This window comes from Petromyzon marinus, chromosome 23 (genome assembly GCF_048934315.1).
Source record: "Petromyzon marinus isolate PM22_M1 ecotype Great Lakes invasive population chromosome 23, UKy_Petmar_22M1.pri1.0, whole genome shotgun sequence".
NCBI lineage: Eukaryota > Metazoa > Chordata > Hyperoartia > Petromyzontiformes > Petromyzontidae > Petromyzon > Petromyzon marinus.
Window position 1 is genome coordinate 1,770,807 of NC_133689.1, and position 27,270 is coordinate 1,798,076.

General features: G+C 53.3%; 1 protein-coding gene across 17 annotated transcripts in view; it reads right to left on the reverse strand.

Annotated features, from left to right (window-relative positions):
- LOC116945148 (uncharacterized) overlaps positions 1-27,270 on the reverse strand; it is an 82,599-nt gene that overhangs the window by 47,344 nt on the left and 7,985 nt on the right. For 3 of the 17 annotated variants that reach the window (XM_032959330.2, XM_032959329.2, XM_032959325.2), the window contains exons 1-5: positions 13,078-13,754; positions 7,945-8,157; positions 4,622-4,654; positions 3,099-3,167; positions 2,155-2,322 (exon numbers count right to left, since the gene is read on the reverse strand). In XM_032959330.2, coding sequence (XP_032815221.2) covers positions 2,155-2,322; positions 3,099-3,167; positions 4,622-4,654; positions 7,945-8,157; positions 13,078-13,105 — 511 coding nt within the window. In that variant the 5' untranslated portion in view covers positions 13,106-13,754. Of the gene's footprint in view, positions 1-2,154; positions 2,323-3,098; positions 3,168-4,621; positions 4,655-7,944; positions 8,158-13,077; positions 13,758-27,270 lie in introns of those variants that run through there. The other 14 variants (XM_032959326.2, XM_032959324.2, XM_032959337.2 and 11 more) reach the window with 11 other exon arrangements.

Genomic DNA, 27,270 nt, shown 5'->3' on the forward strand with positions numbered 1-27,270 from the left:
TTGGGTTACCGAGTTACGTCTTCCGTTTGATAAACATAACTTATGTTCCAGTTGTACAGAAATGTTAACATGTGCTTTAATTTTAATCAAGGTTTATTCAGGGTAATGATATACATTACTCACGTCATTACTATTGTCATTAATATTAATGTCAATAGTTTTTCTATTTTAATAATTGACGGTTCACCTCTTTTTCCTTTAACTTTCACAGTCGGCGTGAGACCGCTCCCAACCACGCACGAATTCTCTCCCAGCTCCACGAGGTTTCTTCGTCATAACTCTCTCAACGGAATTGACTCGTCTTAGCGAATGCAATTTATAGAATTGCGTAAACCGTTCCGAACCATGGCCCTCGGTCACAACGCCTCCCTCAAAAACGTCGGTACAACGACGTGCAAAAGCGTAACGCCCCGCACACAGCACGCTACATGGCTTGTGACTGCACTGAGCGCTCACTATTTCGCTGTAATTTCTGGCATGTGATTATTTTTTTGAAACCCCCTAAAATATAACCTGCCGATAATTATCGCTACCAATTGCACCTCAGGAGAGCATTAGTTACGGGTTATGGAAACAGAACCTCGACAACTGAAACGCAACAAACATGCATCATGCGTGTGAGAAAGCAACAGTGGAATTATTTTCGCTGGTGATCGACCGTGTATCCTAATGACCCTACGACCTTTCAATTACAAAAGTGCGTATTTTCTTAACCCTTGGTTATTAAGGAGCTCGAACCTAGACTCTAACCACAACGCTCGTCCATCTCTGGCAGATCACCAACAAGATCACCACAATCATCAAGAGGTAAATTAACAGCGATGTCTTTACGTCAAACACAAACCTTGTTCAATCCCTCCTGTAAGTGTAATTAATTTGTGAACACGGCAAGAATGATCTATGGCTCAGAACCTCGCGCGTGCGAATCGGTTGTGCGATGCCCATCGTGGCATTTTACCGGCGGTGTAACGATGGACTCAAACCCAGATTCCAGGGTCATAGTTCAAGAATTAAAGGTCATTGTGTCACAATGTGCTGAATGTAGCAATGCCACTGGCGTCTGTAGGGGTTATCAGATATAACAGACAAATAATAAACGCATCAAACGCAGCACACGTTTGAAGCTATCATCACCGGCTCACGCTGTGCGGCAGTGTGACTGGTGCATCGTGAACGTGGCGTTCGGAAAACTAAAACATTTCACGCGTTCAAATTTAAACGCAATTAGACGAGAGGTTTGTTTAGGGGCTTATTCCAAGATATAAAGACGCACATTTTGTGAAAGATAACACATTTTTGCGTAATGATAAAATCCACAAATCGGTTTCACGATGTCCTCGTTCGTTTATGTTATTTATCTGGATTGTGCACAATGCAAGGATAGAAATGAGGCTGCTGGGAAAATTTCGCGAGGCAGAAAAGGAAGCCCACTGTTGGACGATTTGAAGGTGGGCCCGTGCTTTCAAAATAAAGTGGACAACCCAAGGCCGGGGTGACGACATGAGCAGCGGTGAACCAGCGGCCGACGACTTCACGTCACACGGTGAGCGACCACGCGAGCCCTCGCGAATCAACACGGCCCGCAAACGGTATTCATCCCTCACTGCCAGCATCTTGCTAATCGGGTACTGGAGGGCAATATTTTCGACAACCTGGCAACAACACCACGTTTATAATTTTAGCTCGCTCGTTGACTACGTCAGTACGAGGCCCTCTCTTGGACAGCGCGAAGCAGCGTGTTAACGTGCGGCTGCCCGCCAAAAGGTACGCGAAAGTCCTATACGGCCGTCGGCAAGAAAAGGGTTCCGCGGCCGTGATGTACACGTCGGGCATCGCGTTAACCGCTGGCGCCACACCCCGTAGAAGAAGGCTCGCCGGCGCGTGATACTCGTTGGACTTTTTCCCAGAGCGAGACCGCCGCCGGACAACGACGAGACGCGGTCGGGCACCACCGGGGCTGGTGCCGAGTCCGGGTGGTGGGGGGCGCGGGGGCGGTGCCGTCGCCGGGGTCTGTGCCGAGTTCGGCGAGCGGGGGGGTGAAGGGCGGGCGGCTCGGCACGCTGGCGCGTCACTTCTGGAGCAGGCCGGCCAGCACGTGTGTGCGGGACGCGGCCGTCCGGGGGGTACCTGCCGTGCCGTCTGCTGCCGTCTCACCGTCAGAGCCGCCGCCGCCGTACACGTCGTCGTCGTCGTCGTCATCGTCGTCATCGTCGTCGTCGGGAGCGATGAGGTCGTAGACGATGCCCCACACGTGGTTGAGGCTCTCGGTGCCGCGCCCGGCCACCCTCCCCACAGCACCCAGCGGATCGTAGAACACCCCGCCTGGCACCCGCGCACACACACGCGCACACACACGCATGCACACACACGCATGCACACGCACGCACGCACACACGCACGCACACGCACTCACGCACGCAAACACGCACACACAAACACACAAAGATAACCGTCCTCCGTGTAGCCTGCGTAGACTGTTGGGGGAAATTGATGTTCAAAAATAAATCAAGTGAAGTCCTGCTCAAATTGGCATAGACACTGTGCTCACATGCCCTGCTCATAGAGGCTGAGCCAGCGGTGGATATGCCCCATTCCTATGGTGGGAGTGAGTCTCTCCACGGGGCGACCACTGTTGACTTGCTCACAAAGTGGTGCCAATTTTGTCGCCCCCAGAGGGGCGATGCGCCGTGTTCACCTACGACCAGGATGTGAACTCGCAACTGGCCTACATAGAAGACAGCTGTTGTTGGGGAAGTTTCTGTTAGGCCGGCAAGACGCACGAGGGCAGCGGTGCGGCCAGCGCCACGCCCGGTCGCCTTCCCGACGGCCTGCCCGGTGCGCTGCCCTCCGCCGCCTACGCTGCTCACTATTTTCCCAGGCTCAGCGCCTGCTGAGCTTGCGAGATGTGACGAGACTGAGAGTACTTCGGGTGGTTTGGCCACCCACAATCCTCCAATATTGGCACGAAGTGTTTGAGACAACGTAACGAGCGAGTGCGTGCACAGCACTGGTGTTCTGCACGCACGGCTATTCGTGTTTTGACGAATTTTGCTGAATATGATTTTGTTAGATTAACATTTGCTGAACGTTGCTTTTACCAAAAAACGACTTTACATCTTCTATATCGAAATCGCCATCCCCGTCCGCATCAAACTCCACCATGGAACCTGCGATCCCGCACACACGAACACACGCACGCACCATCACACACACGAGCACACACACACAGTGTAAACTAGCGGCAGTAGAGCTATTCCATGTCAAACCGTTACTCTTAGAGTCAACGACGATTTGCGACGTTTGATTGACCAATACCAAACAACCCAATGCATGTGTTTGTGGGGGAGCGGTTCTCCCCAATGTTTCACGAAGCTTTGACCAAATTAAGGTTACCGTTAACTCTCCCCCCCCCCCCCTCTCACACAAGACCCCAGATAATCGGAGGGTTGACATATTCTGCCGGAAAACAATCAGGCGGACGCAAGTTTCCATCAACACGTGCATCGGGCCCTGAATGCTCATGGCAAATCCTCTCGAACTTGCCACTCACCCACAGGTTAAACCGGCACAATTCACAGACAGCCAGGCATGCAGTGGCGTTAATGTCGAGGCACAGCGCGCGTGGCTTCAAAATGCCCTCGGACGGAGCACACTGTCCCCTCTCACGCTGGATCACCACCACCACCATCACCGTCACCACCATTATCGTCAGGCATGATCCGCGAACTCCTGGATCAATGCCTCCCAGCCCGTCGGACACCTCTCACGGCCCCGCGATGCACCAGTGCTTGAGAATATTTTAATCGCTCCATCTCCGTAACGGTGGTGGTGGTGGTGAGTGTCCTCTCAGACAATCCATGTCGCTATCTTCTCGCGCACATTCTCGACTGCACGTCTTCTCCCCTCCCCCTCCTCCCCCCGTCTCTCCAGTGCAGTTCTAAGCGTGCAGCTCTCCACTCTTTGCGCGCTTCTCTGATATCGTTCCGCGGTGCGTTTTGTCAATGTCCATGCGTCTGATGCGTACGTCACAGGAGGTGGTAGCCAATCAGTTCAGCTTAACATGCTCTGGCGTGTATTCGAGTTCTGTCCCTGCAACCACGATCTTTAATTGTTCAGCGAACTCGGAACGCGTGGAATGTAAATTCGATTTCGCTCGTGTTTACCTTGAACCCCACGTTGCAACAATTTTTTTTAAATAACAGGATAATAGTGGAATAATCATAATAAATTGAGTATAAAATAAAATACAACGTATTGCTAATAAACCGGACTGTAAAGAAAATAAACCAAATCAACGGCACTTAGAGCAATAAATCGATAAACACGAGTCACCTCGTACCGCACAGGGACAGCTGCCAATTGGGGTGCCCTTTAGAATGTTTCGAGCTGCGATGCGATGCAGGTCGCTTATCGCGCATAAAGCGGTCTGAGACACCCCTGACGTATAGGGCGCGCGTTTAAAAACAAATCACGCATCCCCAATATTGAATGAGCTGCTCGCGGGCAGTGAAGAACCACGCGCCTGCGCCTTGACCGGGGGACGGGGGTGGAGGGGGAGGTGCGTGGGGGGGGTCAAACGACTCGGTGAAGACGGCACGGCACGCGTGTCTGAGCTCATTACCGGGCGGCCGGCAGGGCTGACTGCAGGTGGGTTCTGCGTGAACGGGGAAATTGAAGGGAACAGAGGGGGCAGTGGGGGTTGGTCGGGGAGGATGTGTGTGGGGGAAGGGGGGCAGAGGGCACGGAGGAGGAAAGGGCGGAGCAGCCGGCCACTCAAACGGGGCAGCGCAAAGCGTCGTGGTGGCCAGGGCACGGTGGGGGCGGAGACAGTGCGGAACATGCGAGACAAAGAGAACAACATGAGGCAATGAGATGGAACGTCCGACGCGCGCGCTCGCTCGCTCGCTCACACGCACACATGCCGCACGGCAGATGCGCCGCATCCGGAAGCTCAAGGCAAGGCGGTGGCGGGGAACGTGCGTGGCGGCGGGAGCGAGGCGAGCGAGCGGATGAGCCAGGTGTGGGGTCCACCAAGACGGTGGCGACCAGGTACACCGGAGACGCCGACGAGCCACCGGCGCACGGTGGCAGCGCAAGGCCGGCACGCCGAGAGGCGCCGATCACCCGCGCGTACGAGCGACAATCCGGGCACGCGCCGGTTCACTTGGGTCACTCGCACACCGGCGGGCAGTCGCCTCCTCGTCACTCTTCTACAGCTACTACCGTGTTGACGACTCGGTCCACCAGACTGGCCGTTTCGTCTCATCCGCACCGGGTGTTCAACCATGACACCGCAGGTCACAACAACACACTCGCCTACCCACTCACCCACCCACCAACTCAACACACCGCAGGTCACAACGCTTCCCTTCCTGCTCTTTCCCTCTCACTGCCCCACTTCAGAATTCCCCTCCTTCCATCGTTCACCGTCCCGGCTTCTCGCGACAATAACCTCGCTCAATTTCAAGGAACGTGCTCAGGCTCGTTATCGACTGCACCTTCAAAAGCGCCGCTCGTTGCCCGGCCGCTTGCCGTTCCGCGCCTGTGGATCCCGTGCTCAGTAACCGCGACGGGAGGCTCGCATCGCGCTACGGCACTAGGGGGGGGCGCGATCACAGCTCGCCGCCAGCTCGAAGACACGCGGGGAACACGGCACTTGACTCGGGGGTGGTGGGGCGATGGAAACGCTGCAATTGAGGACGCCGTGGCGCTGTTCGAGTTGGCCACGCTTGTGCGAAGTTGCCAATTTTGAAAAGAAAATAACAAAAATATTCGCGACTTACACAATTAATTAAAGGGGACAAAAGTCACAGAGCGACGTCCTGGAACTCACACCCCCGCCTGCCAAACACCGGCACCTTCACGATCGCCTCCTTCGTGAGTCCGATTCCGATACATTTTTATTTTGTTCGGGTCCCAACATCTCCCCGCCCCCCCCTGGAAGTGAAGCGGCGTGGCCTCGGCGCACTGCACGGAGCTCGATGGAGCGGAGGGCGCGTAACACGAGAGACCCTTCCCCCCAACGTGACACAAATAGGGCAGCGGAGTGCCGTCTTAAACTGACACCGCTCAGGCCGGCTGGAATTTGAAACTCAACTTTTCGCCTGGCGTGTGTGTGTTTGTGTGTATATATATAGCCGGCTTAGCATCGAGGACCTAACGGGTTCGCCGCTCGCCGCCCTTTTCCCCCCTCGGGATCGTCGGCCGTGCGCGTGAGCCGACGGGTCCGGCCCGGTACAGCTCGCGTCCACGGCCCCCGCCGTGGCTGCCCTGCCCCCCTTCGGGACGACCGTGGCCGCGGAGTGATGGCCGGGGTCGGAGCCGCCTCCCCACGACGCCCATGGGGTGGGCGTGAAACACAATGAAGCAGCCTTGCTTGAGACGGTCGGCCCCGCTGGGCGTTTTTTGTCTTACTGCCCGTCTGCCTGTCTGTTCTACACTGCCCGTCTGCCTGTCTGTTCTACACTGCCCGTCTGCCTCTCTGTCTAATCGCCTCTCCGTCCTCCCCCCTCCTCTGCCTCTTAGGCCGTTTCGCCCGTGTGCAAGTTCGTCCGTCCGTCCGTCCGTCGGTCTTTTCTGCGTTTTCGTCGGACCCAACAGCGGCGCTTCCGGCGACAACCGCGCAGCGGCAAAAAGCGCGGTGACTCACGGCCGCCCGACGACGAACGCCGATTGCAGCGTGCGTCCGCCGAGAACGATTTACAACCTGGAACAAAGTGTTCACTGCCTTCACGAGCCTAGCAACTCCGCAACACAGACACCAACTTCAAGTTAAACAGCTCAAGGGCACGGCGTGCCGACACGGCACGGACGCGTCGCCCGTGCGGTTTGACTCGTGCGCCTTAAATTCCCGCTTGAGCCGGGGACATTAAAAAACGCGAAGTTGTTGCAGAAGCGCCGCAGTGTACTTTCTGATGATCCTGCAGAACGAAAATACCCGGCACCGAAATACACCGATGATGAAGCGATAAGAGAGATGCGGTAATCTAAAGGTTAGGCGTAGGATGCAAGCCAGCCAATTACACTAAGACCGCCCCGCTTATGTGCAGAGAAAAGTCCGCCGCTATTTTAACCCCCGTTAGGAGCCTCCGTATCGCGCTGGTTAAAAATGTTGCCAAACGACGGTGAAAGCAGCGGACAGCGGAATGGGATTGTCCCATTCCACTGTCTCCCCCCGACACAAGGCTGCTAATTGGGGTTCAACAAGGACCCTGTCTCTGTCCCGCGCCAACGCGAGGGGGTAAAGACGGCAGAGTCAACGGGTGGCCAGACGTGCAGTGAACCTTGCAGGTCAGCGCTGGAAAGGGCAGTGCTTCCATCCACAGGGGGGTCCACCAACGCCATCGTTAGAGGGTGGCACATCACACGTTTGGACCGTTTTGCACGTTTTATCCACTGAAGTTGGCTCCCGTGGGGGAGGGGTAGAATTGTTTTTGTATTCTCATTTCAATTTCGCCAAGGAAATCATTATAAAGCGCCCTGCGCACCCAATCTGAAGTTCTGAAGCGAAGCGATTAGAGACGACTTCACAGGCACACCCATGCAAGAGACAGAGATAGGTACATCTGTAGGTAGGCAGGTGGGTGGGTAGCTGTGTAGGTAAGTAGGTAGGTGAATAGGTGCAAAGCTGGGTGGGTCTGTGTGGGTAGATAAACAGGATAGCAGGAAGATAGGTGGGTAGGTTAGTTGGTTTGTAGAGAGGGAGGCATAAGGTACGTCATGTAGGTAGGTTGGATAAGCAGGTAGGTAGGCTAGCCAGTGAGCATACAGTCAAGCATTCAGGCAGGTAAGTAGGGATGGCAGGCAGCCAGTCAGGCCGATACAAGTAGGCAGGAAGACAGCTCGAGCCAGACACAGATAGGCAGAGCCGGAGATCAACACACAAGCACCACGATCATCAGGCGGCACACCCGCGTCGTCGCGTCGCCATCGTCGCGGCAGTACCCAGCGCGCTGCGGTAGTCCACGAGGTCGAACATGAGCACGGCGACGGCCGACCAGGTGAGCAGCAGCGCCAGCAGGAGGCCCCAGGCGGCCGGCGAGTGCACCAGCGAGCCCTCCCCGACGACGCCGCGGCGCACCACCTTGCGCAGGATCACCTTCTCGGCGCCGCTCAGCCCGTTCTTGCCGTCCATCGCGTGCGCCGCCTTGCCAGCGCCTGCGCCGCGTAGAGAGAAGTCGAGCCGCGGTGCGTGCGTGCGTGCGTGGAGACGCGCCAGCGAGAAACCCCGATTTGCGACGGTCAAAGTGATTTCCCTGCGCGTGCGGTCGTTGATGCAGCCTGGCTCATCTCGTACTTGCAGCCCTATCAGCCAATGGCGGAACCTCCGCGATTCCTACGGCAGGGGGAGAGTCTTACCGTGGGATAGCCACTGCTGACGTTACCCAAAAAGTGACACTCGTTGTAGTGAACCCAGAGGGGTGACGATGGGCCGAGTCATCCGCCGACCAGGATTTGAACTCGTGACCTTCCGATCGCGAGCCGCTCGCTCTGCAGCTGAACCCCCTGGCCAGGAGAAGAGATTAGAGGGAATTTGGTTCACAATGGCCGGGTTGGAGACGCACTGAGCCGGTGCTGCTGAGATCCTAGAGTTTCAGACGAGCCGTGTAAATCAGCTCGTGTGCAGGTGCTGGGTGGATCGTTACATCGCAGGACGGTGAGGGATGGCCACGGCATGGGGAGGCTTTCATCCAGCAGTCATCATGGATGATTGGCTGATGGTTTCGTCCCAGTCACCAATCGCTTACAGAGACCCATAGACTCGCATCGGGATCCACATTCATACAGAGAACCAAAGACTCACACAGAGACTCACAGTTTCACACAAAGACCTAAAGACTTAGAGATCCATATATTCACAAGGAGACCCATAAACTTACATCGGGACCCAGAGACCCAATTAGAGCTGGGGTTAAACATGGTTCTCAAATATCGCGAGTTGATCATTCACCACTTGCTGCAGATGTTCACAGTTCGATTCCAGCAGGTAGCCCTGGTTAATACTGCAGGTGTATTAACCATGAAACACGCGCTGTCTGTTTCACAGTGGACATTAAAGATCCCGGGATGCCATTGGAAAGAGTAGGCCACTGTGTGTGCCGGTGTCATGGTTGAGATTTGTAAAAAAAAAAACAGTATCCGCATATTACTAAATTTGGATTACACACAACATCGCTCACTACTGTGAAACTACCGAAGACTGTTGTTTGTGAAACATAGCACCTGAGTGATAAGAATGAGAGGGGAGAGGTAGCAGAGTGCATGAAGGGGAGTCGAGTGAGGTGAGGGATGCGGGGGGGGGTGAGGGACACGGGGGGGGGGGTGAGGGACACGGGGGGGGGGTGAGGGACACGGGGGGTTAACGCAGGCACGGACATCTGGAAGATGTGGCACCCATCAACAACGACAAACAAAGCCTTGCACAAGAGCCCAGCGCTTGGCTTCCACCTGGCCACACAGACATGTCGCGTACACGCATTCTGGGAGCGCGACATCCGCGGGCTTCCAAGCGCCGCTCCGGCACGTCCGCAGCTGCCTCTGCCGCTGCGCGGCGACGTCACGGGACCTCTAACGGGGCCCAAGCGAGCGCACGCTTGCCACTTCGCGTGGCCACATATGCCCAATACTGTCGCTCATTGCTGGCCGTCCGAGGCACAGAACCGCGAGCCAAAGGGAGCGCTCGGAGCTGTCAAGAGCCCTCCGCGTCACAGCGAGCCTCACGAGCCTCGCGCGGGCGGGGGGGGACAAAAGCACGCTGCCTGGAACTGGGTTTCAAGGCTCAATAATGCCAACGGGAGTATCAGCACGCACACACAAACACAACGACCCCCAACACCACGTAGCCTACAGAAACTTGGGGCAAGTGCTGTTCAGAAAAAAATCAAAGCGATTTCCCGGGTTGAGCCAGTGGGAGGACATTCCACAATCCTATGATGATGATGATGGTTGTACCTGAGTCGACTCCCCAAACCAGGATTTGACCTTCCGATAGCGAGCCGCTGGCTTACCCGCTGAGCCACCAGGCCGGATGGAGTGCCGCTAGTGATCGTTGGCTAAGGGCAGTGGCGTGGTGGGTAGCACACTCACTCGGCTACCAACCTCCTGATGAATGATGATATTTATATCCGCAAATTGTCGAAGCTGCATCAACTTCTTTACGTGCGGTGTGCGCGCGAGACAATCTATGCGCGTGTGTATAAATGTGATTTGGAGTGTACGTGTGTTTGTGTCCGTGTTTGTGTGTGTGTGCGGAGCAGTGGTGCAGCAGTTAGCGCAGTGCGCTACGAACTCGGCGACCCCAGTTCGATTCCCGTTCACGGCCAACACCAGTGACGATTATCTGAACTGGTCCAGGTCCTCCCCTATGTAGACTCAGCCTCAAAATGAGTACCTATTGATGTGTTAACATTATCACTGGGTATCACTAGGGAGACCAAGGCGGCCAGCCTTAATAGGCAATCGCTAACAACACTTGCCCCGATAGCATATTAAAGGAATGTTTGTCGTGACAAACACACGTACATATTTACATGAACCTTAATTTTAACGAATGAGCACATTGAGGCAAATGTCTCTCTTGCACGAGAGGCCACAGGTGTAAAACAACACACGAGCTCGGACAGAGATAACCAACACAGCCATCATACTGAACAACCTTAATAGAGGTTTTGTTGGGTTAGATCGCGTCAATATAAATGTGTCGTTAATCCCGCCACCACCCGAAACAGCCAATTAGTACGGTGTGTCACGTAAACAGTAATTACAACTGGCGAAACGTCGTACTCGAATTGTAAAAGTAGTGGGTTTACTCTCCAACGCACCAGTGTGCTGAAGTAGTAACGAATCTGCACGTTTTGTTTACGTGACAAACCTTACTAATTGGCTGTGTCGGGTGGTGGCGGGTTTAACGACACATTTTTATATCTACGCGATACAACCCAACAAAACCTCTACTGTGGAACAATATTGGTCGCGAAAGCCCCACTACGTATTAAACTGACTGAACAACCTGTCTCATTAAAATTAGTCTCCGTGTACACGTTAAGTCACTTGCCAATGGACTGCTGGATGAGGTCCAATCATCCCCAGTACCACCACATCGCCACGCGCTGGTCAGCGTGGACCGGCGAAGGTGTGGGGGAATGTCGAGGTGGGGGAATGTCGAGGTGGGGGAATGTCTGGTGGGGTTTCGCTGCCCACCACGTGTCCCTGCGGTCCACAGCAACCTGGCGTCCATGGTAGCCACCCATGCCACCACGATCCAGGCTGAGAATCCTGCTTCGATTCCGAGGTCTGACGTCACGCGATTTTGGACGATTTTTGACCCCCCCCCCTCGTCGTCACACGGCGTCACAAAAAGTCAGACCCCCCCCCCTCAAATATGACGTCACAAAGCTCTGCACCCCCCCCAAAAAAAAACATGCTTCAAATCGCTTTAAACTGTTGTCATTGTAGTGCGCATTTAATGTGGCGCTGCACTCTGATGTTGTAGGAGAAAACATTTATTAAAAAATATATTTAATTGAGTAGAACGTGTTGTCTACATTTATTTAAAGTTGCGCATTTTGATGTGACGTCACATTTCTCAAACCACCCCCCCCCCCTTCGTCACACATCGTCACAAGTGTCTGACCACCCCCCCCCCCCCAGGTGCGTGACGTCATTTATGGACGGCCCCTTAGAAACAATATGAGCGAGCACGGAACATAATAAGAACACTGTACATCTCACGACGTATATCCCACACAGGTCACTTCGGGCTCCTCTCGCCACGGGACCCCCCCACCACCCACCCAACGTCGACCGGCGTAGCCCGATTGGCCAACTGGAGCAAGTTCTGTGAGTGAGCACCTATTAAGGCCAGCGCACCACGCACGGTGCCGCCAACTTTGTGATGTTTGCGCACAGCGGACTGGCCGTTATTTAAATCTGTTGACCTCGGGTCCACGATATCAATTTCCCTTCTCGAACGCACACGGGCAGCGTAGCGCACGTGAGCGATTTCCAAACGGATCGTTCGCATCGGGGAACGGATGCCGAGAGCCACAGAAGGAGTAAAATTGGAAGAAAAAAACTTCCCACCGAAAAATAAATTTCTATCCGCGTTGGCCTCCGAGGTTCACGACAAGGTCATTACCGTCATCATTTCCCGCACCTCCGATTAGCGCGGTTGGCTACGTATGGCGCGAAAGAAGTTCAACACGCATTCGTACATTTGGGATTAACACCACGCCTCCCAATCAGGACACGTGTGGACGCCAGAGCAAAGCGGTATTTAGCGATTTGTGTTTGATCCAGTGCCCAAGTGGGAATGGGCAATGGGAATTATGATCACGCCTTTAATCCATGTCCCCAAAAAAATAAAACCTTCCCTCACATGTTCTTAAAAGTCAGACAAAAATGGGACATACGCGAGCTGGGATCGAACCCGGGGTGCCAGGTTCATGGGGCAGTGCCCCAACTGCTCTGCCACCGCTCGCTACAAAATAAACCGCATGCAAAATCCGAAATTTAAAAGCATCGGTACTCACAAGCGAACGGCCACCACACACGCACACACACACGCGCATACACACACATGCACACACACACACACACGCGCGCACACACACACGCGCACACACACACGCACACACGCGCACACACACGCACACACACGCGCACACACACACGCGCACACACACACAAGCACACACACACGCACACACACACACGCGCACACACGCACACACGCGCACACACACGCACACACACACACGCGCATTCCCGTCACCTTGGGTCCCCGTCCAGCAGCAAGGCACGCGCCCACACAGAGGTCAGAGCAGAGCCTTAGAGGTAAAGGCGCAGCCCTGCAAGTGCTCGCTCACGCCACTGCTGGCGGAAGGCACTAGACTAGAGGGAGCTCTCTAGAGCCCCGCTATCGAGGGTAATTTGGCCTACTCTTCCACCCTAGCCAGGCACCTAGGGTGGAAGAGTAGGGAACGCCCGCACTTAACCCCACCACGCGCTACCAGCCGATCGACTAAAGCCTTCAAACCGCACCTAAAAACCGGCCAAGCAAACCGACCGAGCCCTCACCGTCCGCTTTGTTCATCTCCGTCATCATTCCGGGCAGCAGCAGCAGCAGCCACCGCCGCTAACAGCGCGGAACTGAGATGGCGGTGGTGGCTTCGTTAGTCCCGTCCGTTCACGCCGTCAGAGCACGCCCCCCCCCCCCTCGCAAGCACCGCGACTCTTTTTGGGTGGCACCGCCGCTACCGCCGCCGCTGCCGTCCAAGAGGAGTGTGTGGGGCTCCTGCCACGGGCTGCCACCCTCTGCCACCCGCCGGCTGAGCCGCAACGGCCGGCGCGAGCACAGAGCGCCGCGCGTCTCGAGAAAGCGGTGGCGCATCAGCTGACGTCCAAAATAGAAACGGGCGAAATGTGGCGGCGGTGGTGGTGGCTGAGGGGCGGATGGGAGCGCGGCACTGACACCCGACACCGTTCGCCGGGGCTCCTCGGGAGCTGACGATTACGTGGTGTCGCTGGGAACGCGGGGGAAGAGGGAGGTGGTGGTGGCGCGAGCGGCGGTGGTGGAGGTGCGAGCCGGAGAGCGTGTGGGAGTGCCGTGCGCCAGCCGCCCGAGTGAAGGGTGGATTTGAAGATGCCGCAGACGTCCATTCGTCCATGCCCACAAACGTGGTGGTCATCCAGCACGTGTCCTCAGAATACCGGGGCTCGTACGAGGCCAGGCTCCCCCGCTTAACAAACCCCGCTATTTCCATGCAGACCAAATTTAGCCCATTTGCAGCGATCGCTTTTGACTTCCCTGCAATTCGGTACCTACTTTATCGACCCCTAGAGGGACGATGATTGGCTGAGTCAACCCACAACCAGGGTTTGGACTGGCAACCGTCTGATAGCGCGCCGCTCGTTCAACCGCTGAGCCACGAGTGCTGATTAACACCGCCCTCTGCTACAGAAGCAGCGAGTGACCAGGAAAACATCTCCCTTTGTTATCACATTCACACGACGTGCCTGTAAGTGGAATCCACATACCGTGCCTGTAAGACACAATCAAAGAAATTGCTCTTATCTTGTCAAATGTTCCTAGGCTGCGTGTACCAGGCTGTTTGGCATACGTTATACGCTTTGTTAACGAGATAGAGACTTTAAAGTGGTGGTTAAGAACGCTCAAATGTAGAGAAGAGGCAATCAGTCAGCTCAGCTGATTATAATTAATCGAATAAAAATTGCGGTCAGTTACTCAGAACGACCATTTACAAATGACAAGCACTTCCCCACCCTGCTTCCCGAAGGCAGGAAACCCCTTCCAAGCCACGCCCAGCGAGACATGGCTGATGATTTCTATGACGTCACCTAGTCCCGACCATCACCTCCCGTCCAGCGGCACACACGGAAACAAAGGCGAGACTTCCCCCCCCCCCCCGATTACTTTTGTGCTATCCGATTTTGCTGCTTAATGGAACCGATAATCGGCGCAGAGATCGGCTCCTCAAAAAAGCGGAGCGCCCAGCTCTGCTCCTGCGCTCTCACTGCGGCGGCGTGATATTAACGAGCCCGCACTGACCGGCGTGGTGAAGTATGGCCGGCGTATCTGTTCCCCAACGGTAGTGCAGGTCGGACCCACGGTCCTCCGTCGCACCCCCACAGCGCTGATTTAATAGAACATGACAGCGGCAGGCTAACCGATTTTACGCGAACCCTGAGCAACAGTCAAATGCTTCGCCGAGCAAATTCACTAAATGGATGTCACAAACTTCAAATAACGCAACGAGCAGCATAGGAACGGACACTGCCGTGTCACATGAGTGACACGTGAGTGACACGGCAGTGAACACGACAGTGACATTAGAGGCACGCCTACAGCCCTACTCCCAATTCCACTGCTGAAGGAAGACCTCCCCCAATGCCGTGTGCTCTGAGCCAATCGGCCGGCCCAAACCCCCTGTGCGGTGTTTGTGAATGGCGTAAAGAGAATTTCTACATTGAAAACTCATTCTCGACTTAAGAGTCATTTCTTCAGAACTGCTTTTTGTGTTTAGATTGTTGTCCTTCCCCGCATCTTTGATTCGCGCGGTTGGCAACGTGCGAAAGAAGCTCAACATAGTACATCCATTCAAGGTCAACATACATTCATTTGCTACGGATGTTCAAAAAGCCATGCTTCGCCATCACCTCTGGCACTATTGCTATGAATTCTATAAGTGACCTCTCTCGTGTCTGAGGCTGTATAGACGGTTTATTTACATGAACGTCTGTGATGGGATATTTTGACGATGATAGCAATGTCTAGTTATTTATTGTTCATTCTGTTTTGCAGTAACTTCTTGCGTGGGTTTCGTGTCAATTATTTATTATACGGGTCTCGATGTAACTCTCTGAGTATTTGTGTATCTCTACGGGTCTCTATGTAAGTCTATGGGTCTCTGTATAACTATATGGATCTCTATGTAACCGTTTTCTCTCAATGGGTATCTATGTAATTCTATGGGTCTCTGTGTAACTATGGGTCTGTGTAACTCTTTAGGTATCTACAGTGAGGGAAAAAAGTATTTGTTTCCCTGCTGATTTTGTACGTTTGCCCACTGACAAAGAAATGATCAGTCTATAATTTTAATGGTAGGTTTATTTGAACAGTGAGAGACAGAATAACAACAACAAAATCCAGAAAAACGCATGTCAAAAATGTTATAAATTGATTTGCATTTTAATGAGGGAAATAAGATTTTACCCCTCTGCAAAACATGACTTAGTACTTGGTGGCAAAACCCTTGTTGGCAATCAGAGAGATCAGACGTTTCTTGTAGTTGGCCACCAGGTTTGCACACATCTCAGGATGGATTTTGTCCCACTCCTCTTTGCAGATCTTCTCCAAGTCATTAAGGTTTCGAGGCTGACGTTTGGCAACTCGAACCTTCAGCTCCCTCCACAGATTTTCTATGGGATTAAGGTCTGGAGACTGGCTAGGCCACTCCAGGACCTTAATGTGCTTCTTCTTGAGCCACTCCTTTGTTGCCTTCTCCGTGTGTTTTGGGTCATTGTCATGCTGGAATACCCATCCATGACCCATTTTCAATGCCCTGGCTGAGGGAAGGAGGTTCTCACCCAAGATTTGACAGTAAATGGCCCCGTCCATCGTCCCTTTGATGCGGTGACGTTGTCCTGTCCCCTTCGCAGAAAAACACCCCCAAGGCATAATGTTTCCACCTCCATGTTTGACGGTGGGGATGGTGTTGGGGTCATAGGCAGTATTACTCCTCCTCCAAACACGGCGAGTTGAGTTGATGCGAAAGAGCTCCATTTTGGTCTCATCTGACCAAAACACTTTCACCCAGTTGTCCTCTGAATCATTCAGATGTTCATTGGCAAACTTCAGACGGGCATGTATATGTGCTTTCTTGAGCAGGGGGACCTTGCGGGCGCTGCAAGATTTCAGTCCTTCACGGCGTAGTGTGTTACCAATTGTTTTCTTGGTGACTATGTGGACAGGTGTCTTTTATACAGGTAACAAGCTGAGATTAGGAGCACTCCCTTTAAGAGTGTGCTCCTAATCTCAGCTAGTTACCTGTATAAAAGACACCTGGGAGCCAGAAATCTTTCTGATTGAGAGGGGGTCAAATATTTATTTCCCTCATTAAAATGCAAATCAATTTATAACATTTTTGACGTGCGTTTTTCTGGATTTTGTTGTTGTTATTCTGTCTCTCGCTGTTCAAATAAACCTACCATTAAAATTATAGACTGATAATTTCTTTGTAAGTGGGCAAACGTACAAAATCAACAGGGGATCAAATACTTTTTTCCCTCACTGTATGTAACTTTATGGGTCTCTGTTTTCTCTCAATGGGTCTCTATGTAACTATGGCTCTGTGTGTAATTATATGCGTCTCTGTGTAACTCTTTCGTTCTCTATGTAACTCTATGACTCTGTTTTCTATGGGTCTCTATATAACTCTGAGGGTCTCTATATAACACTGAGGGTCTCTATGTAACTCTATGGCTCTCTGTGTAACTTTATGGGTCTCTGTGTAACTCTATGGCTCTGTTTTCTATGGGTCTCTATGTAACTCTGTGGGTCTCTATGTAACTCTATGGCTCTCTGTGTAACTTTATGGGTCTCTGTGTGCCTGCCATGGTCCTGTATCTGCCACTACTGCCGACGCGCTCGGTCCGTGGCCGTCCCTGTAACAGAGCTGCTTAGCTCAATGAGGGCCTCGCCAGCTGAAATAATAAAGTCTGAATCTGATTTCCGACCTTTTCGTGGCTGCCCATACCCTCGGTCCCCAGCGAGTCGGATACGCGGCGTTCTACGATTACTCGTGGTTAATTACGCGTATATTTATCCAAATTATTGACCCCTATGGCTGAGAGACATTGCGTACCGTGAGGCATTGCACGGCACACCAGCCATCGCGATGTGCGACTCCAGGTTGCTCAGGCAACAAAATCTACCTAGAGTTTTCCGGTGATTGATCATTGGAATGTGAAGGCAACTTGTGGCGATGATGATGATGATGACGACCCACCAAGTGCTGGACTCAGACGAGTTGTCCTGGTCCAGTAATACCTCAACTGAGTCTCCTGGCTCAATCAGGGTTTCCTGGAGTAACATCCCTTCAGAGGGGAGTTTTGGCCAATTCCTACTTAGTGAGTGCTCTGCGCACAGAGGAAGGCGGAGTACATGAAGAGAGCCCACATGTGTAGTGGTTCAACTCGGAGGCAGTAATTCTTGGAGGCACTTCTTTTATTATACACACAATCTCCCTTAACACACCCTACATTCGCCTAGGCTACACACATACCCTAGCCTATACACTACACTAGCCGTCTAACACCGATGGCGCTGACAGCCAACAACCGTATAGCAGCGCAAGATCGAGCGACGACAACTGCCGAGACGACGATGGACTTGAGCAGCACGACGGGGATCCCACTCCATACGACAGCCCCGAGGTCCCCTCCCGGGGCCCCTCTTATACTGTCAGTGTGGCCTGGCTCCGCCCCCGGCCATGCCCCCTTTCTAGAAGCTACCAGCGGGTTCCTGGTGTGCCCTTTCTGTGACCTTTCCCCTAGATCCCCCTCTGGAATATCACGTGGCCTGCTGATGTCAGGGCTGCCGTAATCCGCAGATGCCCTTCCCTGCCAACAGCCAGCGCTATGCTGCTACATTACTATTGTATGCCACTACACAGGTACCAGATAAGACTCAAAAGCCTGCACGCGTGGTTCGTGGTTTCTCAATTGACATTTTCTCTCGGCCATCTCCTGTCCGGTCCACCGATGTATTACACCACCTACTTTTGTTAATGGTAAAACTTGTAACTTACAAGGAGATGTTCTCGTAGTGGCATTACAGTCACTCAACTATACCACCTGACTCCTATCACCTGAGACTGGGAAACCCAAGGTGGTAACTCCACTGCCTCCTCAAGCTCGGCCCACGCCGCCGAGGAGTCTGCTGGCTACGGAGGGGGACTCTCATCTCCATGGGTCCCTGGTGAGAAAGCGGGGTCGTGGCAGAGACCCCCTCGGTCAATGTGGGGTCGTCGCTGCCGCCCCCAACGACCACGCTCTTCATTGCGCCCCTTCGCCTTCATGCGCGCGCACGCGCACACGCGTACGTACAAACAAAACACAAAGATCCCCCGTATAGACTTAACAGGCTGTCGGGGCAAGTGTTGTTAGCGAGCACCTATGAAGGCCGGCACTGTGGCACACGAGAGGTTTACGCACCGCACCAGGTACTCATTTGAGGCTGAGCCGACCTAGGGGAGGCCCAGGACCGGTTCAGATAATCGTCACCGGTGTTGGCCGTGAGCAGGACTCGAACCCGTGTCGCCAGGTTCGCTGCGCGGCGTAGCGCTAACCGCTGCACCACCGCTCCCCGCACACGCACGCACAGAGACCGCTCCCTCCGTCACCACTCCCTCGCACTCCGCGCAACTACACCCTGGACGTCAGTCTGCAGCTGTTGATTTGGCGAGGCAACGGGTTGCGTGCAGCAACTTGCTATAAATAGCCGTCATAAGTCGCGGGCGTGGGCAGGAATGGGTGCCAAAGGGTCCGTGTGCCCATGGCAGCACACGGAGTTTCGGGCAGCGCCTACGGCTTGTGCGGAACGTTTTATGTCGCATATTAAACAAAAATAAACGGTAATACTTAATTAAGACGGTTTAGTGATGGGTTGTGCTTTATTGCAGCATTCAATTTTCATCGATTTATGGCCACGAGGCATCCGATTGTCTTAATGGCAAAATTAAATGGCACAGAATTAGTGTCAGTCACCAAACGTGGCTCGGTCGGTGTTTAAAGTAAGGGTTTGTCTTAGGCCTTGTGTTAGGCTTCTTGCGATGATTCATAGTGGAATTGCTCAGGTTAGAGTTAGGTGCAAGCTTTGCAGAAAGGTCAGGCGATGGCTGGGGTTAAAGTTAGATTTAGTACCAGGGGTCGGATTACGGACAGGAGATATGTTTGCAAATGGCAGTAAATACTCACACTTCTCCAGCTTCTAAATACTCACACTTCTGCAGCTTAGCGGGCAATACAACGAGCCCGAATCTCTGCGAACTGAACCATCGTTTCAGAAACGATGGGACCATGCTGCCATGAGGAGCCACACAAATCACCATTACACTGATCCAGGACATCAGAGCGGGTTTAAGCGACGTTCACATGAGCGTCAACGCGAGTCCGAACCGCTTTGGATAACCACGTGGGCTGCAGATGCACTCAAGAGGAGCGACGGCGCAGTGGATGGCGCACGATCTAACTAACCACCCGGGTTCAAGTCCCCCTCTCTGGCCGCCTTCACCCGTCGAAACTAAACAGCGTAATCATTTATTCCTTTGTCAGTAATCTCAGAGCTAAGCAGGGTTGAGGCTGGACAGTGCTCTGATGGGTGAACAGCATGACTAAAACAGGTGCCATAGGGTTGCTGTGGGGCTGCATTTGTCAGTAGTGGACCAGTGCAGTTTGTACGGTACTCTGCTGCAATGGCAATGCTTAATCTTTGGGTCTTTCGGTAAAGTCACGTAGATAGGTTCAAAGGAAATTACAAAAAACTACAACATTTCAATCGCAGCACAAGCGGTCGCCTTCAGGAAAAGGGGGGTTAGCTTCCAAACGCAAACTGTTTATAAGGGTTATAAAGGTTTGAAATGGGCGTAATCCAAATGTTAGCAGCCAATGTTAATGCAAGTGGTGGGCAGCAAACCCCACGCTGGTTGTTTTTCCACCAATCAAAGGGCTGCCAGGTGACAATTAGCATGTTAATGTGGGATTAGCATTTTAATGAGAGATTAGCAAGTTAATGGTAAATCGCAGAGCCGCAACTGAGGGGTAGTCGGCGCACGAAGTGGCTGTGTGAGTGTGAACCCTGTGAAAGTGCAAGTTTGAAATGGGCGTAAAGCACAACTAACGTCGGAAGGTGATAGTATGGGAATATCAGAGCCAGTTATGACTGAAACTGGTTGATAACGTCCTTCCGATGATTGCTCTGTTTGTGCCAATCTTCTCGGTTGAAACTGTGTCTGTGTCTATATATATGGATGGCTTCATGAACGTTCATGAAGCCATCCATATATGTCGACACGGACACAATTTCAACAATTTAAACACAGTTCAACAATTTCAACACAATTTCAATACAATTTCAACACAAAATTTCAACCGAGAATACGGGGACTGTATCCACTTACCAATACAATTCAGTTTCTCACGTTCGTTAAAATTTATTCTCAGTGTAAATACACTATTTAAACGTAGCAGTTGCAACAGCAACAATACATATTGCCGTGCAACATACATATCCTGTGGCTGGAATTTAAGGAATTAGTGGAATCAATATACGGGGAATCGTATTGACGAAAGACCGGGAGCATTGGGATGCACGTGTCTCCTTTTGTGGTCAGACGAGTGTTTCCCTGCTACACAGCTGGGATGGCAAAACCTAGCGAGATGCAGACTGCATCTTGCACACGAGTTCAAGTGAAACGTAGCGAGAGGCAGCCTAATTGCAGGAAGATCTCACTATTCAAAAAAGCTTTAAAAATAACTATCGATGCATTTTTTTAAACTGTCTTCAGAGGAAATGTGCTCATGAACCTGCCCACTTAGGCAAAATCAGCCACTCATGTGATTGCTGTACATCCCTTTGTCAATCCACTGCTGGATTAATGCCTCTGCGCCCTGTGTCGGTCATGGGGATCGTGTGACCATTCTATAGGAAGTGTCATGGGGATAGTGTAACCATACTATAGGAATAGTGTCATGGGGATAGTGTGACCATACTATGGGGATAGTGTCATGGGGATAGTGTGACCATACTATGGGAATAGTGTCACTGGGATAGTGTGACCATTCTATGGGGATAGTGCCATGGGGATAGTGTGACCATACTATGGGAATAGTGTCATGGGGATAGTGTGGCCATACTATGGGGATAGTGCCATGGGGATAGTGTGACCATACTATGGGGATAGTGTCACGGGGATAGTGTGGCCATACTATGGGGATAGTGTCATGGGGATAGTGTGGCCATACTATGGGGAAAGTGTCACGGGGATAGTGTGGCCAATCTATAGGGATAGTGCCATGGGGATAGTGTGGCCATACTATGGGCATAGTGCCATGGGGATAGTGTGGCCATACTATGGGGATAGTGCCATGGGGATAGTGTGGCCATACTATGGGGATAGTGTCACGGGGATAGTGTGGCCATACTATGGGAATAGTGTCACTGGGATAGTGTGGCAATTCTATAGGGATAGTGCCATGGGGATAGTGTGGCCATACTATGGGGATAGTGTCACGGGGATAGTGTGGCCATTCTATAGGGATAGTGTCACGGGGATAGTGTGGCCATACTATGGGGATAGTGTCACGGGGATAGTGTGACCATACTATGGGGATAGTGTCACGGGGATAGTGTCACGGGGATAGTGTCACGGGGATAGTGTGACCATACTATGGGGATAGTGTCACGGGGATAGTGCCACGGGGATAGTGTGACCATACTATGGGGATAGTGCCACGGGGATAGTGTGACCATACTATGGGGATAGTGTCACGGGGATAGTGTCACGGGGATAGTGTCACGGGGATAGTGTCACGGGGATAGTGTCACGGGGATAGTGTCACGGGGATAGTGTCACGGGGATAGTGTCACGGGGATAGTGTGACCATACTATGGGAATAGTGTCACGGGGATAGTGTCACGGGGATAGTGTGACCATACTATGGGGATAGTGCCACGGGGATAGTGTCACGGGGATAGTGTGACCATACTATGGGGATAGTGTTACAGGGATAGTGTCACGGGGATAGTGCCACGGGGATAGTGTGACCATACTATGGGGATAGTGTCACGGGGATAGTGTCACGGGGATAGTGTGACCATACTATGGGGATAGTGTCACGGGGATAGTGTCACGGGGATAGTGTCACGGGGATAGTGTCACGGGGATAGTGTCACGGGGATCGTGTCACGGGGATAGTGTCACGGGGATAGTGTGACCATACTATGGGGATAGTGTCACGGGGATAGTGTCACGGGGATAGTGTCACGGGGATCGTGTCACGGGGATAGTGTCACGGGGATAGTGTGACCATACTATGGGGATAGTGTCACAGGGATAGTGTCACGGGGATAGTGCCACGGGGATAGTGTGACCATACTATGGGGATAGTGTCACGGGGATAGTGTCACGGGGATAGTGTGACCATACTATGGGGATAGTGTCACGGGGATAGTGTCACGGGGATAGTGTCACGGGGATAGTGTCACGGGGATAGTGTCACGGGGATAGTGTGACCATACTATGGGAATAGTGTCATGGGGATAGTGTGGCCATACTATGGGGATAGTGCCATGGGGATAGTGTGACCATACTATGGGGATAGTGTCACGGGGATAGTGTGGCCATACTATGGGGATAGTGTCATGGGGATAGTGTGGCCATACTATGGGGAAAGTGTCACGGGGATAGTGTGGCCAATCTATAGGGATAGTGCCATGGGGATAGTGTGGCCATACTATGGGCATAGTGCCATGGGGATAGTGTGGCCATACTATGGGGATAGTGCTATGGGGATAGTGTGGCCATACTATGGGGATAGTGTCACGGGGATAGTGTGGCCATACTATGGGGATAGTGTCACTGGGATAGTGTGGCCATTCTATAGGGATAGTGCCATGGGGATAGTGTGGCCATACTATGGGGATAGTGTCACGGGGATAGTGTGGCCATTCTATAGGGATAGTGTCACGGGGATAGTGTGGCCATACTATGGGGATAGTGTCACGGGGATAGTGTGACCATACTATGGGGATAGTGTCACGGGGATAGTGTGACCATACTATGGGGATAGTGTCACGGGGATAGTGTCACGGGGATAGTGTCACGGGGATAGTGTCACGGGGATAGTGTCACGGGGATAGTGTCACGGGGATAGTGTCACAGGGATAGTGTCACGGGGATAGTGTCACAGGGATAGTGTCACGGGGATAGTGTCACAGGGATAGTGTCACAGGGATAGTGTCACGGGGATAGTGTCACGGGGATAGTGTCACGGGGATAGTGTCACGGGGATAGTGTCACAGGGATAGTGTCACGGGGATAGTGTCACGGGGATAGTGTGACGGGGATAGTGTCACGGGGATAGTGTCACGGGGATAGTGTCACAGGGATCGTGTGACCATACTTCACAGCACTGTTCAGTGCAGGTTGGTGAAGGTTGGGAGGTCCAGAACCGTTCCAGATATCATTCACCGCTGATGTTAGCCATGGCCGGGAATCAAACTCAGGTTGTAGGGCTCTTAGCGCAGCGTGCGAATGGGCGCGTCACAGCTCCACCCCGATGCGATTGCTACTCGCCCATCATGAATGTTATGTTTCTCGACAAACACATCTTTCTGCCAGCAGGATGCAGCTTTGTACCACGCACGTAATTGCTTGCAGCAGGGGAACATCTCTCTGGCTGCAGCAGCGTGTTCTGAAGCCGCTGGGCGCACACCGCTTCGTTTGCAAAGGCCTTGCACTGCCCTCTAGCGAGTCAAACAGACACTGCGAGAAAGCTTCCTTGGCACATGTACTACAACCGATGTGACCTGAAAGTCGAGCAATACATCTGAAGCTTCGCGCAGTGCTCGATGGACTGCTTGCTGTGTTTAGTTTGTCCTTCCCCCACGCCTCCGATCAGTACGGTTGGCTACGTACGCTGCGAAAGAAGTTCAACATACATACAATACACCCACCAGGGCAGAGGGAACGCTCCGCCAGGTTACAGGGCCAAGCAAAAGACAAATATTCCCCGTATAGCCTTAACAGACTGTTGGGGCAAGTGCTGTTAGCGAGCACCTATGAAGGGCGGCACGGCACACGAGGTGGTGGGTGGCCAGCACCACGCCCGGCCGCCTTTGTCTCCCTAGTGGCGATGTTTTAGGCACCGCACCAGGTACTCATTTGAGGCTGAGTCGACCTAGGGGAGGCCCAGAACAGATTCAGATAATCGTCATTGGTATCGGCCGTGAGCAGGAATCGAACCCGGGTCGCCCGATTCGTAGCGCAGCGTAGCGCCAACCGCTACACTCCCACTCCCCAGCCCTTTGTCAATCCCCTGCCACACACACACATCTCAGCACCGACATCGATAGTCACTGGAGCGGCGAGGAGAAGCACACCAGCCTCTCCGATGTGTTCCCGTTGTGGGTGGAAGTACCCACGCTTTACTCCACCGACACAGGACCTGGCGCTCGTCGACTGCGGTGAACCCAGTCACCCGGCTGGGTGGATAGGGGTGGTGGGAGTGATTTTCAGAAACTCGCGCAATCGTTTCAGCCGCCACGCCGGGAGATGGAATCGCAAGTCCGGTGCGCGGACCCGTTTACAGCACGGTGGGAACATCCCTTGTCATACCGCTGTGCCGTATGGTGACATTGAATACTCTCGGATTCACTCCGGTCGCTCTCTCAGCGGCGGTCGGTCGCCTCCTTGTCACTCGTCTATCGCCGCTATCGTGGTTATCCTTCCCGTGAACTTCACCCATTGATTCCTCCACCTGTGTTGAGGACTTGGTCTAATGGACACTGTTTCGTGTCAACCATCACACTGCAGGTCAGACACTCACCAACCCACTCACTCACCCACCCACTCACCACACTGCAGGTCACACACTCACCAACCAACTCACTCACCCACCCACTCACCACACTGAAGGTCACACACTCACCAACCCACTCACTCACCCACACACTCACCAACCCACTCACTCACCCACCCACTCACCACACTGCAGGTCACACACTCACCAACCCACTCACTCACCCACACACTCACCAACCCACTCACTCACCCACACACTCACCAACCCACTCACTCACCCACCCACTCTCCACACTGCAGGTCACACACTCACCAACCCACTCACTCACCCACACACTCATCACACTGCAGGTCAGACACTCACCAACCCACTCACTCACCCACCCACTCACCACACTGCAGGTCACACACTCACCAACCAACTCACTCACCCACCCACTCACCACACTGAAGGTCACACACTCACCAACCCACTCACTCACCCACCCACTCATCACACTGCAGGTCAGACACTCACCAACCCACTCACTCACCCACCCACTCACCACACTGCAGGTCACACACTCACCAACCAACTCACTCACCCACCCACTCACCACACTGCAGGTCACACACTCACCAACCCACTCTCTCCCACCCACTCACCACACTGCAGGTCACACACTCACCAACCCACTCACTCACCCACCTACTCACCACACTGCAGGTTACACACTCACCATCCCACTCACTCACCCACCCACTCACCACACTGCAGGTCACACACTCACTAACCCACTCACCCACCCACTCACCACACTGCAGGTCACACACTCACCAACCCACTCTCTCCCACCCACTCACCACACTGCAGGTCACACACTCACCAACCCACTCACTCACCCACCTACTCACCACACTGCAGGTTACACACTCACCATCCCACTCACTCACCCACCCACTCACCACACTGCAGGTCACACACTCACTAACCCACTCACCCACCCACTCACCACACTGCAGGTCACACACTCACCATCCCACTCACTCACCCACCCACTCACCACACTGCAGGTCACACACTCACCAACCCACTCACTCACCCACCCATTCTCCACACTGCAGGTCACACAATCACCAACCCACTCACTCACCCACCCACTCACCACACTGCAGGTCACACAATCACCAACCCACTCACCCACCCACTTACCCACCCACTCACCACACTGCAGGTCACACACTCACCAACCCACTCACTCACCCACCCACTCACCACACTGCAGGTTACACACTCACTATCCCACTCACTCACCCACCCACTCATCACACTGCAGGTCACACACTCACTAACCCACTCACTCACCCACTCTCCACACTGCAGGTCACACACTCACCAACCCACTCACTCACCCACCCACTCATCACACTGCAGGTCACACACTCACCAACCCACTCACCCACCCACTTACCCACCCACTCACCACACTGCAGATCACCTCACTTCTCTTTCTGCTTCTTCCCTCGCACCGCTTCCAATTTGGAACTCCCTCCTCCCGTCGTCGTCTCTTTCGTCCCCAAGCCCTTACAATAACAACCTTGCTCAATTCAAGAAACGCGTTCCACTCTTTATCGACCGACCCTTCGACGGTGCCGTTTGTTGCCGGCCCGCTCGACGTTTTGGGCCTTTGCTCGAGCAACTGTTTAGAATTACACAGGCGCACCGAGTCACGTGACGGGGCCCTCCGGTCGGCGTTAACATTTCTTGAAAGAGGCCCCATGTGCACGGCACGTGGGTGCCGGCTGCAGCTCGACGCGCTGGCGTGCGCTTAGCCGGCGTCGTGCGCTTCCTGTGGCAGCGCCATCAAAGCATTCTGTGGTGGGCGCGGAAGATGAGGGGCGGGCAGCCGGGCGCGCAGTGTAGCCACGTGGCGGAAATCTCCAAGGGCAGCGATACGAGACTCGCAGGCAAAGCAAATTGGCAAGGTGGTGACAGTACCGCAAGTGGGCACGTGACCCGCCTGTACGAACTGTTGAGAAAGCTCGTATGGATGGGTTTTCTCCAGGAATTCGTTTCCTGCAACATGCGAAACGCGCATTAAATAAGCAATTGGCCAGACAGCTCAATGCGGTTCCCTCCCGAATGAAATAGTTGTTATATAAATAATCAAAATAGGAATCAGAAGAG